This window comes from Sinocyclocheilus grahami, unplaced genomic scaffold (genome assembly GCF_001515645.1).
Source record: "Sinocyclocheilus grahami isolate Dianchi unplaced genomic scaffold, SAMN03320097.WGS_v1.1 scaffold346.1, whole genome shotgun sequence".
NCBI lineage: Eukaryota > Metazoa > Chordata > Actinopteri > Cypriniformes > Cyprinidae > Sinocyclocheilus > Sinocyclocheilus grahami.
In genome coordinates, this window is record NW_015505525.1 from 408,078 (window position 1) to 428,037 (window position 19,960).

Here is a 19,960-nt window from a genome sequence, read left to right on the forward strand (position 1 = left end):
AACTCTGTAAATAATTACTATTTAAATTCACGTCTCGCACACTTTAATGCACTTTGCATGGAACATATATGCTCGCTTTGAACTGGAATCATGGCGGAATATCCGGTGATGTACACTTCCCAGGGCACTTACGGTCAAATAGAACAAACGTCGCACGTGATAAGAGATATATATGAAATGTGCAGAGCAGGAGGGCACGAGGACTGGAATTGGGAACGGCTCATTCTTTATAGCATTTCCTATAGAGTAATATTAAAAGTCTATAAAAAACAAAAATGGAAGTATGTAAGGACCAAAAATTATAAACAAAACTCTAAACTCTCTTATATTATCGCTTTTTATCACGGAGGAGTGATATTGTAATGTTGTCACTGGTATTCTGGTCTGTGAGCGTAAATGCGATCAGGGGGCGTGGCTTTCGACAGCGATTGCAGGGCGAGTGGGACGTTCGCTTTCAGTGCTATCAGGCTAAAGTTAGCATTTTCCAAGATTTCCTACTGCATCTTTAATGTAAATTGTTACCATAATATATAAAAAACTTTGTTACTTCCTAATCAGTATTTTTAAAAATACTCTTCTAAGGTTACTGTCTCCTGAGGATGCATCATTCTGTTTGTAGCATTCTTCATTTGTTGTCCTCTGGGGAGTCTTCACTAGTGGTCCCCAATGCCGATATATCGGCCACTATTTGTCATTGCCTGTGCGCATGGAGCTCCGTTTTCCATATTCATCAAGTTTACTGTCTTTGTTTAACAGTTCTGACTAATATATTATTATACAGAACTTTTTTTAAACAAAGTTAGTAAAGGTATACGAAAAAGTATTATAGCTTTTGCTTTTCGATTAATAGTAACAGAAAGGCAAATGCTACAATACTTTGTCATCTACCGTCAGCATTCAGCATATATGCATTTCACCTAAACAAGTCTCTGAATATCTAATAATCATTTAAAGGGGTCATATGATACGATTTCATTTTTTCCTTTCTCTTTGGAGTGTTACAAGCTCTTGGTGCATAAAGAAGATCTGTAAATGTGCAAAGACTAAAGTCTCAAATCCAAAGAGATATTTTTTATATAAGTTCAGATTCAGCCATGCCTACCTAAAACGGCTCGTTCTTACACACCCCCACATATCTACCTCACTATGTAGGAAGATTTGCATAACGCCGCCCAAATGTTCACGCAAAGAAAGAAGGCGTAACATTTATTCTCACTGTAGTATTGTTGCCGCTGCCGCCATGTCCTGAAGACGCTGTGTGTTTTGTTTTGAAAGCGAAACTACTTTGTTTGGTCTTCCAAAAGAGGAAGCTCTCTTCGTCATGCCTAGAGCTGATCTGTGCTGGTCGCTGAGGGAATACATCAACTTGGTGCTGTGGATCGCCGGCACATTTTATGGAGGACTGTTTACTGATCCTGGGAGAGTAACGTTAGACTAAAATGCCGGCAGTTCTGACTCACTTAAGTACGTTTTCTTTTCATCATTTGCCACTGATGATTCAAACGCGAGTTTTGGGCAGTAGAGTAGCACTTGTTGTTTGTCATTTCTCTGATCACAAATGCAGACAGGGTTTTATGTTTACGCGGCACGATGCAACGCAACGCGTAAAAAGACAGAATAAGTCATTATAATCAGTAATTATGTCCCCACTGGATGCAACAAATGCCTCGTTTGTAATGGGTTTTAATGCTTTTGTCTCAGCATCACAGCATCACAGTATGGTGAGGGGCGTAACATTTTCGTCTCACGCTTGAGGTATTCGGCCAATCACAACGCACTGGCTAGCTGGCCAATCACAGCACACCTCGTTTTTTCAGACCGATGAGCTTTGTAAAAATCGACGCGTTTCAAAAAGGTGGGGCATAGAGGAGAAACAATAATGTACAGTATGTGGAAAATAATGTATTTTTTTAACTTTAAACCGCATAAACACATTTCATTACACAAAATAATGTTCTTTTTAGCAACATCATATGACCCCTTTAACTAACCTTGCAAATTTTGTTGAATGTAGCTGTGAGATTCTCTGAAGTGTGCATTTGTAGACTGCATAAAAACATGTGAATTGGATCCGTACTGGAGAGGTGTGCTTTCACTAAACACGCATGATCGATTTCAAACTGCTTTTTTTTGCAGCCATGACGTATTCATGTCATATTCATTGTGTGCTGTATGTAAAATTAGCACTAAGTTATTTGAAAAAATATGATTCCCAGTGTGCACAAACATATCAGATTACTACTCTTCTAGTGTTCATTCCTTGTACCGCTTTTCGCTATTACTTTCCTTTTTTGACGTCTTCTCCAGGTCAAGTTTATCTTGGGCCTCTGCTCGTTTATTAAAATGACCGTATTCACCGTACAAGTTAAATGACATAGAAAACACGAAATGTTTACAATCGGTGTGCAACTGTCACTGAGTTACTATGGTTACTAATTTTTGAGGCTAGCACATTCATTTAGAACTGTGATCAAACTGACTGGAACTATCTGTGTATTAAACGATTTTATTGCACACCTTCCAGCCAATCAGAATCAAGAATTCCAACAGACCATATTTTTATCAAGTTACTTTTCATATTTATTATTTTTCAAATGATATAATTGAGTAAATCAATTAAATAAATATACATTTAATTTCAACAATTGCTATGCATCTGTTTTTTCTATCTTTAAATTCAGTAGTGCGATATCATATATCGGCCATTGGCCACCCTATCGGCTTCGGCCATCAAATAATTACTGTTGATAACAGTATTCAAATATATGATATCATGTGCCATCATTTAAACCATGTGTTAAAGATCCACAGAGTCTCAAATGCTCTCACAGTTTTGTTGTCTAGGCAATTAGGAAAAATATGAGCAAATACATGTGCATATACTCTCTGGGTACCTGTGCTTGACATAAAATCCCATAACACCCTCTTCTGGAAAGCAAACACAGACATAGATTTTCTAAGAATCTGACCTGTTTCCTGCTGTCAGTGCCCCGAGTTTGTCCTCTCCTGGAGAAGGAGGTGAGGGGTCATCCAAGATCCTTTGAATCTGATACTGGATCTCTCTGGGTGACAGCAGGCGTCCTGCTCGGTAAACCCATAACCTGAAATACCGGCCCCTGTGGTACACGGCGACAAACTCACTGTCCTGCCAATGCTGCAGCACATCTGAGAGATCACAAGACTATGTCAATGACATAAGATCACTTTTTTATGTGTATTTGTGTCTCTATGAGTGTGTGTGTGTACCCGTCTCCTCTCCAGGCGTGCGTGTGGTGTTGAACATGCGTTCACACTGAGCTGCACACAGAGGTATGACTGTACCAGGAATACGACTCTAGGTGAACCAGAGTACAGGATCTCAAAGACTTATAGCAAAACTGTTCAAAATATTCTCAGTTGAACAATACAGGAGTATGACAGTGTTGCTGTATTTACAACTGATTTATAAATCATATTTTGTATACATATAGGTAGTTGAACCTTAACATAAGTGTCCGATTAGCCATGGATGCCACTTACAAAATCATGACAAAAAACACAACCTAAAAACAAAGTTTTGTCACATACAGGATTGAGCTCCTCTCGGTTGACTTTGCGGCGATATAGGAACAGGGCTGTGATAGTATTCCCTGCTCGAGCTGCCTGAGTAGCCGTGGGTGTCACATACAGAAAATCCTGTGCATAACCAAACGCAGGGTGAGATTTTCCTTTCTTTGCTTTCATAGCATTAGATTATTGAAAGTGAAAATGACTAATGGTGTAGGCTCGCATACCATGCCATAATAGTTACTATTGACCATAATGGGACTCCGGCTCCGGAGATAAACATACTCTTCCCACCAGTCACTAACCTAGATGATACAATAAAATAATTAACATTCTGACTCTGCATAAGACTAAATTATCCTAATCAAATGTCTATAAAAAAAACTAAATAACTCTATTACAAATTAAAGATCTCCAAAGGTTCATAATATCGCTGTGTTGATCTGATACACACACACCATTCACATGATCATACAGTCGGCTATGAGAGTATTAGCATTAGCACATTGCTTTAAAAAAAAATGCTATTAAAGAGTTGTTATTCAACAGAATGCTGGGACATCTATTTGCAACCTATTTAAAATGTCAAGTCAATTCAAAATGAGCTCTTCAGATCACATTAGAAAATTATTGCCAATTTGATAAAGTTGTTTTCAAAGAATGGTTTAACCAAAATTGAAAATTTGCTGAAAATTTATTCACCCTAAGGCCATTCAAGCTGCAGATGAGTTTGCTTCCCAATCTGAAAAAAAAGGGATGAAATTTAGCATTACATCACCTGCTCACCAATAGACCTTCTCCAGTGAATGGGTGCCGTCAGAGTCAAACACCTGATAAAAACATCACAATATTCCACAAGTAATCCACACAACTCTAGTCAATCAATTAACCTCTAGTGAAGTTAAAAACTGAGTGTATTCGCTACGTTAATTAATGGACTGGAGTTGTTTGGATTACTTGATGTTTCATTCTGATGGCACCAACTCACTGCAGAGGATCCATTAGTGAGCAAATTACGTAATGCTACGTTTCTCCAAATTTGTTATGATGAAAAAACAAACTCATCTACATCTTGGATGGCCTGAAGGTAAAGAGCAAATTTTTATTTCTGACTGAACTATTCCTTTAATCATCTAAGATTCTATACAATTTTACCATTATTGATCAATTATCAGTTGTCACTTTTACTTGATTTTAATCAGCTATAGTATTGTATGTAACCATATGTTCATAATAAATAAGACTGATGATAGTTATGACATTGACCAGAAAATAATTGTTCAGAATTGTTCAGCACTTACATAGTTTGTGGCCCACAGTGCTTTAAGTTTGAGGTATTTTTGTAGGCGGTTACCCAGACTTTTCTCAAACTCAGCAGCCAGTCTTGTCATTCGCTGAAAACCAGCCACATCTAGCAGTGGCTTCACTGACTCAAGATACTGAAATAGAGAGAACGGCTGAGATAGCATTCACTGGTATCCAAACCTCCAAGAACCCTGCCAATTTTTATCATCACTTTTTTTTCATCACTCACTTCCCACCAAACACGGACTCACGCACATTATGTGCACACAATTTAATTTACATAGCACTAACTCACTCTTTCCAATGTGTCTTTAATGGAAGGTACAGGCAGGTGTGGTAAAGATGTCTGATAGCTGTACAGTAATGGCTTTCTACTGGACAGCAACCTAACTAGGGTCTGACATGGAAAACAAGAGAGAGAAACAGTCAAATAGAAAATGTGTATATTCTAATACATTTCTCAATAAATCTCAATCTCAATAAATTAGAATGTCCTGGAAACGTTCATTAATTTCAGTAATTCAACTCAAATTGTGAAACTCATGTATTACATAAATACAATGAACACAGACTGAAGTAGTTTAAGTCTTTGGTTCTTTTAATTGTGATGATTTTGGCTCACATTTAACAAAAACCCACCAATTCACTATCTCAACAAATTAGACTTTGGTGAAATGCCAATCAGCTAATCAAATCAAAACACCTGCAAAGGTTTCCTGAGCCTTCAAAATGGTCTCTCAGTTTGGTTCACTAGGCTACACAATCATGGGGAAGACTGCTGATCTGACAGTTGTCCAGAAGACAATCATTGACACCCTTCACAAGATATTAAGTATTCTAATTTGTTGAGATGAATTGGTGGGTTTTTGTTAAATGTGAGCCAAAATCATCACAATTAAAAGAACCAAAGACTTAAACTACTTCAGTCTGTGTGCATTGAATTTATTTAATACACAAATTTCACAATTTGAGTTGAATTACTGAAATTAATGAACTTTTCCAGGACATTCTAATTTATTGAGATGCACCTGTATGTAACTAAAATAGCTGTTTTACAGCTTGTAGTGAAAGTGAAAATGTTGGCAGGGAAAGTCGTTTAAAAGAGCATATCTTTACGGAAAATATTGAGAAAAAAAACAAAACAACAAATGTTACTTTTTCAGGGTACTAACCGCCCAGACTTTGGTCTTGGTAGAAATACGTCCATGTAGTTCAAACATCCATTGATGGTATGATAGGAGAAGCTTTAGGCAGAACCTCAGAGCCAGAATGAGAGACAACCACAGCAGAGTACTGAACAGCAGCACTGATAGGACAGTCTGACCTTGAGCACTCAATGACAGACTGACAAGAGAGAAACACAGAGGAGAAAATCTGCATAATCTCTTCCAGGTTGATATTAGGCCAATGATGGGCAAACTTGGCCCTTCCAGGCCACTTTCCTGCAGAGATTTGATCCAACCCTGATAAAACTCACCTGCCTGTAGCTTTCTAGTAGTCTTGAAGACAATGATTAGCTGGTTCAGGGGTGTTTGATTAGAGTTGGAGCTAAACTCTGAAGGAAAGTGACCTGAAAGGGCCAAGTTTGCCCACCCCTGTATTAGGCTGTTTAAATACACTCAAATGTTGTCATTTCATAAAGACTACAAAGTTGGTACAATATTGCAGGTTAATCTTTCTATCCGAACATTCTACACAACTCCCTGTTCAAGCTCTTGTTCTGTCCAGGCTGGACTATTGCAATGCTCTCTTGGCAGGTTTTCCAGCCACTTCTATGAAACCTCTACAATTAATCCAGAATGCAACAGCAAGATTAGTCTTTAACAAGCCGAAAAGAGCACGTCACACCTCTGCCACTCGCATAAAATTCAAGGCATTAATGCTTGCCAACAAAACAAACACTGGCTCTGCACCCCATTACAAAAATTCACTTCTTCTGACTTATGTGCCCTCCAGAAGCTTGCTTCCTGCAAGTGAACGGCGCATTATAGTGCCATCACAAAGAGGCACAAAATCAATTTCACAGACTTTTACCTTAACTTTTCCCTGCTGGTGGAATGACCTGCCCAACTCGATCATCTTGTCTTTAGCCACATCACTTCCATATACACTAGACCCTCTATTACTAGCACTCCGTATTCTATTTCTATTCTGTCTACTTGTTTTCTTTTGTTTATTTACAAAACTTGACCCTCTAACACTAACATTCTCAATTCGTTTTCTATCTACTTATTTTCTGTTTATTAACTATAAAAAATTATATACTAACCCTATAATACTAGCTCTTTCTATTCTATTTCTTATTCGACATATTCTTTTTATTTATTTATTTTTTTTAAACTTGCTATGTTAGACTAACCAGGACTTGTCACAGCACTTCTATCGCTTCTATTGTCCTCATTTGTAAGTCACTTTGGATAAAAGCGTCTGCTAAATGACTAAATGTAAATGTAAATGTAAACATTATGGACACATGAAACACTGACTACACCAACAAAGGACTGCTATGCAAATTAAAGACACACAGGTGAGATGTGAATAATCTTATACATGATTAAACCATAAATAAAATCTCTCTATTGTTTCTCCTAAAGAACAATGAGTTTAAATGGAGGACAAATAGAGACACTGCATCATTTAGAGTTTCATAAAAGACCTCTAACGTGTCACAAACTGTGCACAGATTTTCCAAGATACCACACTATAAATAAATAAATAAATTGTATATGCTATTCCCATTTATTTTACGGTCCTATACTGTTTCTATGTGTTTTATACTCTTGCTATAACAATGGTCTTATTTGTCAGTTCTCCTAAAATAAAATGGGAGAAACAGTTATTAATTAGATAGGAGAATCTAAGAATTAAAAAATGAATAAGAACTCCAACAATTGGGAATATAAGACCTTTGTATTACCTTTGTTTACAAAAGGAGTTGTTAGAAAATGTTTATTAGGAATAATTTAAACATTTAAATGTTCATTAAACATTTAATAAATAAATAAATAAAAAATATGGAAAAAAGCCTGAGCAACTGTTCATCATCATAAGAAAAAAGGGCTTAATTTCTCCAGTTCAAATTTTACCATGCAACTGTTAACCCTTAAGAAGAAGTCAAGATGAAGTCTGTCGAAGGGTAAAAGGAAGTGTTACCTAAGGGGGAGGTGCTCCCGAATCTTAGTAATGATGCCCATAGATGGATCAGACTGCATGTACATAGTGGCCAGGATTGCTATGACAACAAAAAGCCAAGAGGAGGGGCTAGCTGGGTATACACCTTTAATGATTCTGTTCTGTTCATGAGAAAGCAAAAAGTATTAATGCAACCTATGTACAAACACATGCATCACACATTTGGGCTACGTCACAGAAAAGCTATTGAACAAAACATTTTAGTGCAAAACACTGGAGCAGAAATTACCAAGGATTTTCTAGATTTTAACACTTAAAAAAAACTTATGAGTTCTATGAATTACATGACTTATAATTTTTTTCACACTCATTCGAGTCACTGACCTTAATCCTACTGATGCGTTTCTTCCAGGATCGCAGTCCGGAGAGGTAGATTTGATTGAGGGCCTGATAGGACAGATGCAGGTCAATCCCCTCATGAGTGATGGTGAACTGAAAAGCTACTGCCTGGTGAGCCTCTGCCATCACTATAGACTTAAACAACACAGTCTCAGCATTAAACAACACACTGGATCACAGAAATATAGAAAGCAATGTATATCATTCGCTCATGGGATCTGGTTTTGATATAGTATACGGTTGCTTAACAAAACACTTAAGCAAATGCACACCATCCGAGGTGCAGGTCAAAGATGACAAATCTGCATAAAGGAGATATGACCACACACTCACCACATAGTATTTGCAAGTGAGTGTGTGGTCATATCACCTTTATTCGATATAGTATGCAAAATACATCTTTTTCACCAAATGTTGTTCTGTTTTATTGTAACTGTTCCACCTTTTATTAAAGCTAATGTTGCAAACCCAAGAGAGACTGAATTAAATCTGGACACTATCAGTGTCACGGATATCAATGTCAGGAAGATCACAGAAGGAAAATGCTGTCAATATACCAGTCACATCAAGTAAACAAATGTAAAAGTGCTAGATGTGGCAATGCAAAGGCAGACTACAACTAATACATCAATGCCCCCTAGTGGTCTATTTATATAAAACAACCCTTGAAATTTGTTGTACAGCTATTTACAGCATAAATACTATCATTCTGAAAGTATTTTGGTCATGTGTGTCTATGTATATAAATCCGAGAAATCGTGCCATAATATTAAAGAACAAAAAAGAAAGAGAATCTGATCAACATGACAGAGTTGAACAGGTGACTCAGTTTAACATAAAAATGATGTGGTCACACCAAGCTGGAGTGAACAGGTTATCAGTGAGAGCAGTTAAGCTGTGTGTAACTAAAAGTTTGTTGCATTGGCCTCTGTCACTCATCCTTTACAACTGATGAAGTACAGCCTTTTAATCCAAAAAGGAGCATTTTTCAGTTTTCAGACATATTCTCAAGTGTATGTGTCTTATGAGTATAAGCATTTATTCTGATATTTAATAAGAACAGAAGAGAAAGCACATACCCACACAAACAATATGCCCACTTTTCTGAAACACTGAACTTACCAGAGTTTCATTGTTATACAGTAACTCAAATTTGACAACCACATAAAGTCTGAAATATTATTTAACTGTGTGCATTTAATTGCCAGCTGTAAAAGAGACTTAGCAAAAGGCAAGACAATTTATTTCATTCCAAAAATGTTTACAATGTCATTTTTGAATGCATTTAAAACAATAATTTATCATTAATAATGTCCTTTGGAGACAGTTTCACACAAACAAATAAACAGGCTACTTGTAAGATTCCAAAAAGTGTTTTAAAGGAGATGAATTCTAAAAGTCGGCAGGGCCAAAAGTCCGCATAGTTGAAAAACCAGACATACTGAGCTGAGAGACAGGAGAGGGGAAAAATAGAGACAATGACATTTATCCACCATTATTGCATAGGCTGGCATTGGAGAAAAAGACTCGGGTTTTGTTAATCGTTAAACATGGATTTCATAGGTTTAACCATAAAGGTTTGAATGCAGTTAAACTGGTAAAACGTGTTAGTAACGAACCTCGAATACCAGCGCGCAATCATTTACCGGAGCTCTCGAGCTCGCCTTCACACTGAATGCAGCTGACAGATTCTCCGACTTTGCTCTCTAAAGAAAACACGAGATCACTCGGGAACGCTGTGAAGTAATGTTTGTGTGCCGTCATTTTTAACTTATGAGGTGAACCTGAAATGTCCAGAAGAATAATGGTTCCGTTCAAACGCTATATTGCATGTAGGCTACAGTACAAGAAAAGGTATTAATAAGAAAATACACGTTTCCTAATTTTTTTGCAGTTTAGGCGTTTTATGAAATGAAAAGGCTACAGTTTAAATTTCGTAAATCAACGTTTGAACTGGCTTTATTATTAAACAAGCAAACAAAACAGCACCCAGTAAAGTTTCTCTTGCTCTCCACCCCCTTCAACAATCCAGAATATTCCTGAACGCTAGTCACCAGTGACACGACACAACACGCATTATAATTGCCGGTTACAAATAAAAAAGTTCTTCAAACCAAGACAAATTTGTATTTTCGGTTTTATGCCAAACATGACATGTCTGAAAAATCATACCTGCAAGTTTGAATGGTAGGTCGGGAACAAGTAAGACTGAAATCGGTTTTTGACAGATGTAAACTTCACGTTCTCCACCCTTTCACTCCCAGCAAGCAACACATACCTGAGGTAATCTGTAAACACACACACACACACACACACACACACACACACACACTACCTCTCTCATTTACATACGTAATGACATCACGCGGCACAAGCATAAGTGGCCGTGTACTCGAGCATAAAGAATTTATGACTTTGTATAATTTTCCTCTGCCAGCAAGGACTTTTAACTCTGTCATCAAAGCTTTGTCTCTAAGTTATATGCACGTTTGTTTTAATGAGAGAAAAACAATTATGCCGCTACTTTAATTGGATGGAGTTTGCCTTCTTGATAAAAATACATTGCAAATCAGTTGCTACATAATAGATTATACATCCACTAAGGCTACTTGTTTATTTTATCAATGCAATCAGACATATTCCCTTTGGGAGAATTTGTTATCTATGAAAGATACTCATATTTCTTTATATTTTTGTCAGTAACCTTATTGTTAATTTCTTTGTTTCTCAGTTTTCACATGATATCTCATGATATCTTTCACATCTCCATTAATATATATATATATCAAACAAATAATGTTACAACAGAAATGAAATGGGGAGCAAGACAAGGTAATTAGGAAATATAATGACAGATTTTTTTTGTATTATTTATTGTTCTTTATCACAGGCAATAATAATAGTGCACTTTCATTTTTTTTATTATAACACAGACATTTATTTTCTCGCCATTTTTTTCCCTCCAATTTAATGAGTTGCATTTCTTATGAAAAAAGTTCCTACTGTGCGCAATGGGGAAGAAAGAGTACAGCTTTACAATCTTAAGAGGAGTAATCAGTAATGATGACAAAGATAATCAATAATCATCAGGTGAATATAGAATGGATAAAGAATGAAGATATGAGTAATATTTTCTGTTTACAATGAACAGATATGGGGGGAGCATACATTGGGGGCAGGCAGGGCGTATGTATATAATGAGAGAAGAGGGAAGGGGTGGTCTAAAGTATAATTCTATGATAGGGAGGCAGGAGCAGGACGAGGTATATAATGTATGGTAAATATGTGAAGACTAACGATACATATGAAATGTGATATGTGTGCTGTATGTGTGAGGCGAGTGACAAAAACAGAATATCATTCAGTGCATAATGTGAAAGGGAGGAGGAGGAGGAGAGGATGGACATGTAGAGCAGGAGAGTGTCATGAACACAGAGAAAGTATGTGGAGTGTATTTCACATTCACACAGAGCTGGTGTCCAGACAGTCTGTTTTTGCACACTCCCAGACTTACCCTGCCTGAGAATTAACAGAATTGAACATAGAATATCTTCAGGGTTTTGCTCTGGCGTTTCCTCTGCCTCTGTGAGTGACCGGGCATGTTTGAGAGCGCACATGCTGACCGTTTTGTACATGTGGATTTAAGGTATTTGGAGTGTACTAAAATAAGAATGTACCCCGTATTATATTTAATGAACAATGCTCCTAAACATTCAACAGTAGTGAAATATATTCAATGTGTTACTGAAAAATCAATCCAGGATGATGCAAGAGCTGCTTGATGACTGAACCGTCCGAAGCTTTGTCTTCTGCTATGCTATTTTTAGGCAGGAGTGTATGTGATGGCTGCGGGATAGTGGCAGAGGGAGGACCAGAGCAAAACCTTGCTTTGCATTCAGTGCTCCTTGCATCAGGAAAAGAGTGGACTGGAGGGAGAGAGAGAGAGGAGCATTACGGTCAGATTCTGGGCTTCAGGGCAGAGGCTCATTGGAGAAAGAGCTTTTAAGTGGATATTCAGGATCAGGTTCTCCCCATTCACAAATGTAATGAGCTAAAAAGCCCCACTGATCCTGAGTCTGCACTTAAGAGAGCACTTCACCGATTCCCGTGGGTGGGCGAGGAAAGGGACAACTATTTGTTTGAATACAATTCTATTTTTTTTAGGACAGTGCATTCCAGTATCAAAGTCCAGTTATCATTCATTTTGTTTCATATTGTCAGTTTTGAGAAGGAGAGTCTTCTTTCTTGTGTGTGTGTGTGTGTGTGTGTGTGTGTGTGTGTGTGTGTGTGTGTGTGTGTGAAAAAATAATACTGCTTGCGTTTTGAACGAAAGGCTGGCCCGGTACGCACAAGTCCGAAACTTTGGGCTCTTGTCTGAGTAACATTCTCAAAGAGGAAGAGTGAACACAGCAGGCCTTCTTCTCATTCCCTCTGTTTTGTTCCACTGCTTCCATAAGGTTCACGTCTTTACGTCATACATCCAGGAAGGTTTTAAAGTATTTTCCCCGTGGGAGACATCCAAGGCATGGAGTCATTGCTTGGATGATTTTCAAAGTTGTTCTCCAGCTTTCTCCTTTGTGAGTTTGCTTCTTTTTTTATTTAAAATGAAATGAAAATGAGATGGGTAATCTTAGGCTTTTGAAATGTTTTTAAAAAAAGGACATTTGCAGCTTTGTTTTTGAAATATTTGAGAACAGATACAAGTAGGGAGTTTATCTTCCATTTTCTAAATTTCTCATTTTCTACCCTTGTCATTTTGACTTTACCAGCCTCAACACTAATCCAATCCAATCCAAATAAGTAAATAAATAAATAAATGAATGAATAAATAAATAAATATGAACTTAAATAAATATCTTTAAATAAATCAATTACAATTTTAAATATTTCTATTTTTGTTTTTTGACATTCACTTCATTTTGTTGACGGAAATATTTCACATCCCAGCTCTAAAATATAATATAAATATCGAAGTAGAAACCAAAAAAAAGACTTTTGTGGACTTCCACTTATTATGGAAGTTCTACCAGGAGTCACATGAGAAAACAGTGAAGGCTTTTAAATTTTTTCTCCCGCTGTCTCTTTGTATGACACAAGGAGGAACTGGCTATTTTGTTCCTCTTGTTCGGTCTCCGTGTGAACATGTCATTGGAAATCTAGATGCCTGCTCATCCCTCTGTGCCCTGCAGTGACTTAAAACCGCCCAATTTTGCCAACTGTAGCTTCCAGTGGACAGCTCTCCACTGCATATCTGACACTGACTGAATATTTGATCTACAACATATCAGAGTTCAAGATCTACAGCACAAGCTTGAACAATCAGTGTTTAACATAGCCTATATCTTCAACACTTAACATCTTGCTAAAGGCGTCATCTGAACTCAGATCATGAAGGTATAGTCACATAGGACTATAGTAGCATCTTGGGTTACAAAATAGATTCCCGTTCTAAAAAAATCCCTATTCTTTTCTTTACATAGTGTTCTAGAAATCCTTTTTTTGTGCTCCAAGTGGTGTTAAGAATGAAGAACTTCCCACTTTTTCCTGACATGTTTGCTTTTCTCTACCTCAAACAGCTCTTAGTGATTTTCTGATGGATCATTGCTTATGATGATGATGATGATGATGATGATAAGTTTTAGAGACATTCTTTCCTGTCCCACTTAGTGTTTGTTCCTCCTTGAATAGTTTGTTGCCATTAGATCACTGGATGTTCACCGGTATGTCAATCTCCTTGTTTGTACTGTATGAAATCATTTATAGCTGGGGTTTATATTAAGCGATACATCTTGCTTCCACTTTTCAAATCCTTTGTTCCTAAGAAGGATAAGTGATATCATAATTTTTTCATCAGACGATTATTTGCATGTAAGAACACTTCCATGTGGATAGACTCCTGACTCTCCTATTGTTGCAGTTGGATCCCAGGGTTTCCGCTAGTAATGTGAAAATCAAGGCTGAGTATACCTGTTGTTGTGTACTGTGCAGATGGACTATGAGGGAGTCGTGTCTGGAGAGAATCAAGAGCGGGGATTGTCCCCACCCGCTCAAAAGCTTGTCTGATTAGTTCAGTTAGGGCTGAGACTGGGTCCCATTTGAGGAAAGGAGGCGAGTTTTATCCTTGCCAGACCCCTTCCTTTGTAGTACACTCGCACTACCGCCAATACTGCTCGCTTCTCCTCGATCGCCGCGTTCTGATCGCTCACCACGATCACCTCCGCCCTCCGAGCGACGAGAGTTCTGACGGGTCGGTGTGCTGGGTGGGCGAGATGAAAGCCCATTTTTCTCATCTGGGAGAAGAAAAACATAAAACATGAAGGTGGGGATTTGAAAACATTTTTGTTAACTGAAATAAAAATAAAAGTACACTAAAATCAAGAAAATAAATTGTCACAAATGAATTTTAGTTTCAGAGTTTGATACATGGTACATTATAAAATTTGAAGCCTTCACATTTCTCTAATAAAAATAAGATAAAAGATCTAAAAATCAAACTATTAATTTTAGTTTTAGATTTTGGTACATGGTATATTATAAAATGTAAAACCTACACATTTTGCCTGCATTATGCATGAAAATGCCACTGGATATTTATTTAAAGATAAAGTTTAATCTTGTTTTAATTTGTTGTTTTTTCATTTTTAAATTATACCAGTTACCACATAAACTTTGGCTGCCCTAAAACTGAAACTTGCAATTAGTCAAGTCAAGTCAAGTCACTTTATCTATATAGCGCTTTATACAATACAAATTGTGTGAAAGCAGCTTTACAGTGTTAAACAGGAAAACAGTGTGTCGATAATACAAGAGGACAATAGTAAACACTCAATTGTTCAGCTAAAGTCAGTTCATCATTGATTCAGTGATGTCATTGTCCAGCTCAGTTCAGTTCTCTTCAAATAGTGTCTATGCAATCAAGTCAACAATATTGCCAAAAATTAAGTGTACATTAGTTTTTATAGAGTAACAACTAATGTACATGCAAAATACAAAAACAATATAATAAAATGAAATGGGGGGAGATACATTTAACTTATTGTGTATGAGTAGATGTTTTTTGGGGGAAGTGTAGACATGGAACAGTCACCTGTAAGCGCCTGCACAGAGGGCTGGTCATGTGTACTGAGAAGCTGAGCTTGAATGGTCTCTACCACTCTTTTAAACCTGCGACTAGGACCTGAAAAACAATATTATCACATTTGTAGAAATTACAGCATGTACAGACTCATGACACTGGCTCTCTCATCTTTTTAAATACCTGATAACAGGGTGAAGGTGACGCTGTAGATGCCAGTCTCTCTCCTTCCCTCCCTTTCTCTCTCTTTCTCCCTCTCTCGTTCTCTCTCTCCTTCAGAAAAGGCAATGTCAACCTGAAATTTGACAGGCTTCTGGAAGACAGACGGACCTCCGGAGGACTTGTACTCCGCCCGGAAACTTGTCTGAGAGATGACACTGTGACTCAGGGAGGGAATCTAGAGGAGAACAGAGACATACATCAAAAAATTATGAACAAAGCTTATTTGAAGTGAAGAGGAAGATGAAGAGAAGGAGGAAGAGGAAAGGAAACACATAACATATTAAAATGATACTAACCGATAGGAAAGCGTGGACAATGTCAGCCTTGATTGAGCTTAGTGGCTTGTCTCTGATCACCACAAAAATTTGCTCTTCCCTTTCCAGACTGATGAAATTTCCAAACCACGACTTCTTTGCCAGCCTATAGAAAACGATCAAATTATATGTAGATTAATACACAAAACATAAATTACACATGCAGTTTCATGGCTCTCATTCTACAGCAAATACACATTATGGACGTTTTAACAGCATGAATGGATCTAGTTATTTGGATAAATAAGAATGGATAAATAAATTGGATAAATAAATTATCTTTTAACAGTGGTGTAAAGTATCTGAGTAAATGTAATTAATTACTGTACTTGATTATCTTTTTGGATACTCTGTAGTTTTACTGAGTATCAAAGATATTAGCAACTCTTACTCTCTATTCCACTACATTTTTGAATAAGTATCTGTACTCTTTACTCCATTAAATTTGTAATGAGTGTTGCAGTTACACATTACATTTTGCATGGCACCTAGATTTATCTGCACCAGTTTATTTCCTCTACAAAAGAAGTGATATCGCCAACTACAGGGCACTGAAAGTGCAATATCTTGTGCGTTTTGCCCTTACTCACCCAAACTTGTCAACAAGGCTACTTTACGTGAATGTGAGTTTCTTAGCAAGTAGTTGTGAATCACACAACTGTAGTTCTGTTCTTATTTGAGATGAGGACATGACTGCAGCCAGTGCAAGAAGGCTTTTTTTTTTTTGCAATTTTGAGGTTTTCAGTTTTACTTTTTAGAAAATAAATATGAGGTTTTGGTTTTAGAAAATAAATATGATTGGTCTACTCATAAATCAAATCTTACTTGTTTTTCACTGGCATGTCCTTTGACCAGTGCATCTTTGAGTCTGTATTTAGTACAAGTAAAATACTTAAGCACTTTTTAAATCAGATACTCTAAGACTTTTACTCAAGTTGTTTTGGAATAGGTGACTTGTAACTTGTAATGGAGTTTTTACTGTAAGGTATCTGTACTTTTACTCAAGTATGGTTTTCAGGTACTCTTTACACCTCTGTCTTTGAAAATACAAAAAATACTTTTGCAAGGGTCTTCTCATCTGCCTTCATTCCTAGAATTGTACATGTTCAGGGAAAAGTAGCCAAATATGCTGAAAAAGCTTCAGAACAAACACACTGAATCATAGTTTTTGCTGTGGCAACGCTAAACGTATAACACATAGCACATGTAAAATGCACCAATATTACAATTTTGTAATTGTTTTCATGTTATAGCTGATAACCAATAAATTACTAATATTAAAATTCTACTTTGTGTAAATAAATGTAAGATTAAACACTGAAGCATTTAAAACCATTGGTTTTATTTTTTAATCAAATTTAAGTATCACAACATTATAATGCACTCAGTTATTTTAGTGTTATGTACTATTACAGTATATAATAGTACATACGTTTTTGTTTCACTTTTTCATCTAATATATTTTTTATTTCATTTCATCTTTATTTTGAATAATAAAAATAATTTTTATTAGTTTTAGTTATAGTAATAACAAAACAGAATGTACAGTATGAAAAATTAATATATCGAAATTTGTTAAAGATTACATTTAACATTGATATTTTAATTTATTTTTTGTTTTAAAGATTAACATGAAGATAACGGTGAATATATAAATACTTACTCTGGGCTGGACTCTGGAGTTAAACTGGACATATCTTCTGACGTAGGAACTATTGAAACAAATAAAAAAAATGTTACAATGATGTTTGACTCAATGACAGCAATAATAAGGCGATGCTCCTCTCACCCTGTAGCCTTCGGCGGTGGAAGCGTGGCGAACCCAGCAGGTTGTTCTTGAAGGAGTTGAGGCGTGTCCTCCAGTGGGCTGAACTACTGGCAGCCATTCCACCACTTCCCCCAGGACTGGAGGGTGGGGTTAAGGACATGGAACCACCACCTCCTTCAGCTCGTGTGGAGGAAGAAGAGGAGGAGGAGGAGGGCGGGGTGGGAGGGGGGTGCTGGGGATGGTGCACAGGAGTCCCCAGAGGGGTGGGGAGTGGGGAGCCCTGTGGGGTGACCTGCGACACATGGGCAGAGTTAGGATAGATGGTCTTAGTGACAGACTTCAGGACAGAAGAAGCAGGGAAGAAGAAGCGAGGGATGGGGGACAGTAGCGGAGAGGGGGAGGGTGAAGGAGACGGAGAAGTCTGCAGGGGGAGGGACTTCATAGACTGCAGGTGGGGACGCTCAGAGGCTGCTTTTGAGGGTAGGGTCTGGGTTTTTTGGTCAGGTGCGCGTTGGGACGCCCGGGCTGTGGTGGAACTTCCTGCTTTGGGGTCTTTGGACTGGGTGGTGGAAGCAGATGTGACTTCATTTTGTCTGAAAGTGAAAACTGGGCTCTGACAGGTAGGAAGAGAAAGGACAGAAGGATGGAGAGGGAAAGAGGAATGGAGAGATGGACACAGCAATGGTCATGAGCGTTAATGAAAGATATGGGTATATGATTATTAACATTAGAATTAAACTGAGAAGAGTTAGGAAAATGATCCATAGCTCATTGAGAAGCACGTGAAATCTAGTATAAATTAGTAAACAATTAGGTGGTTAATTAATGTGCAAAATGCAAGTTAAAACAAGCTTAACATTTTTGTGTGAGTTTGGTGTGGATAATGACTCCAGTATGAGGACAGTATGATAGATGAACATAAAAAGAGCAGCTGAATCCAGTTCAGCTTTGCTATTCATACCACAATAACAAGAACAATCACAATACCTTTCACCATTGTAAACTGAGCTCTACAAAGTAGTATTTTACTTCTAATTCAATTTCAGTTAAAGGTGAGGAGTAACTTACTCGAGGGCTGCTGAGGGGACTGGATGAGAGGCCGGTTGAAGCTCCGCTAACTGACCGAGACCTATCAGAACACCAGGACATATCAGTCAAACATCCCTTTATGTTCACAGATATATAAATTTTTTTCGATATACACACATCTAGTGTAAGTAAAACTCTTAGTGGGGAATTCACTAGGAATGAATTGCACCAACTTATAGTGCATGCTCTACACCGGGGTTCCTCAATAGGCGGCCCTCGGGCCACATCCCGCCCGTGAGAGAAAAAAGTTTGGCCCGCACTAATTTCAAATAATGTGGCATGAAAATTCAAACGCAGCATCAGAAAGCTACATTAACTTGCATCGTGTCTACACCGGACGCCAGCGGGGCGGCGCAATAAAATACAATAGAACTGGTTGTAATCAGTGATGCTGTCTTGGATGCGGCGCGACAGGACAAACCCCCGACAGTAAACTGCTGATTTGTTCTATTTATAACGTATTGACACAATGTTCAAATGATTTGCAATGCTTTGTCGCGTCCAGTGTAGATACGATGTGACAGCAAAAACATCACAAGAGTGTAGAAAAGAAAAGTGGACACGGAAAATAGATGATTCAAATGTGAATGGACTTAACAGTTTTGAGTGAGTGAGTGACTGATATCTTTGTTATGGAATACATGTGTTGGTTCGCAGTGAGTTCACAGTTTTAATGTACAAGTTTGCTTTAATTTATTTTCAAGATCTGAGGTAAAATATCTATTGTTGCTTTCACTATGGCTATAAAGATAACGCAAAATAATATTCAAACTCACATTAGACACTTTTAACATTGAATAAAGCACATAATCATTACCTGAGATTATCACTGTCATATTTTGTATGTTGTTCCTGCCGGGACGTCGCAGAAAATAAAAAACTTTCCTTAAAATAGAATCCCATGACGCTTATTGTCACGTGTCACTGTCACGGGTGGTTAGGACAAAAACTACATGGAAAAGATACTTCTTATCGCGTCACGTCGGGTTGGGACACACGGTGTTACAGTTTGATCCCCCCCCCAAAAAGAATCTAAGCATAAAAATATTAATACTGACAAATCTAATAATTGAATCTGCAATTAGGGAAAGTGGAGAGAAGAGATACAGT

General features: G+C 37.5%; 2 protein-coding genes across 3 annotated transcripts in view; both read right to left on the reverse strand.

Annotated features, from left to right (window-relative positions):
- The window catches only part of cpt1a2b (carnitine palmitoyltransferase 1A2b), a 35,264-nt gene extending 24,596 nt beyond the window's left edge, over positions 1-10,668 (reverse strand). Inside the window, exons 1-10 of the mRNA XM_016228998.1 lie at positions 10,555-10,668; positions 8,368-8,517; positions 8,005-8,144; positions 6,024-6,195; positions 5,147-5,248; positions 4,848-4,985; positions 3,774-3,851; positions 3,568-3,675; positions 3,247-3,334; positions 2,970-3,165 (exon numbers count right to left, since the gene is read on the reverse strand). Of these exons, the coding sequence (XP_016084484.1) occupies positions 2,970-3,165; positions 3,247-3,334; positions 3,568-3,675; positions 3,774-3,851; positions 4,848-4,985; positions 5,147-5,248; positions 6,024-6,195; positions 8,005-8,144; positions 8,368-8,508 (1,163 nt within the window). The 5' untranslated portion in view covers positions 8,509-8,517; positions 10,555-10,668. The remainder of the gene's footprint in view (positions 1-2,969; positions 3,166-3,246; positions 3,335-3,567; positions 3,676-3,773; positions 3,852-4,847; positions 4,986-5,146; positions 5,249-6,023; positions 6,196-8,004; positions 8,145-8,367; positions 8,518-10,554) is intronic.
- Positions 10,669-13,262: 2,594 nt separating this feature from the next.
- The window catches only part of brsk1b (BR serine/threonine kinase 1b), a 17,576-nt gene continuing 10,878 nt past the window's right edge, over positions 13,263-19,960 (reverse strand). The window contains exons 13-19 of one of the 2 annotated variants that reach the window (XM_016229000.1): positions 18,830-18,890; positions 17,783-18,053; positions 17,657-17,705; positions 15,976-16,099; positions 15,641-15,854; positions 15,470-15,559; positions 13,263-14,672 (exon numbers count right to left, since the gene is read on the reverse strand). In XM_016229000.1, the coding sequence (XP_016084486.1) occupies positions 14,455-14,672; positions 15,470-15,559; positions 15,641-15,854; positions 15,976-16,099; positions 17,657-17,705; positions 17,783-18,053; positions 18,830-18,890 (1,027 nt within the window). In that variant the 3' untranslated portion in view covers positions 13,263-14,454. Of the gene's footprint in view, positions 14,673-15,469; positions 15,560-15,640; positions 15,855-15,975; positions 16,100-17,656; positions 17,706-17,782; positions 18,375-18,829; positions 18,891-19,960 lie in introns of both variants that reach the window. The other variant, XM_016228999.1, reaches the window with a different exon arrangement.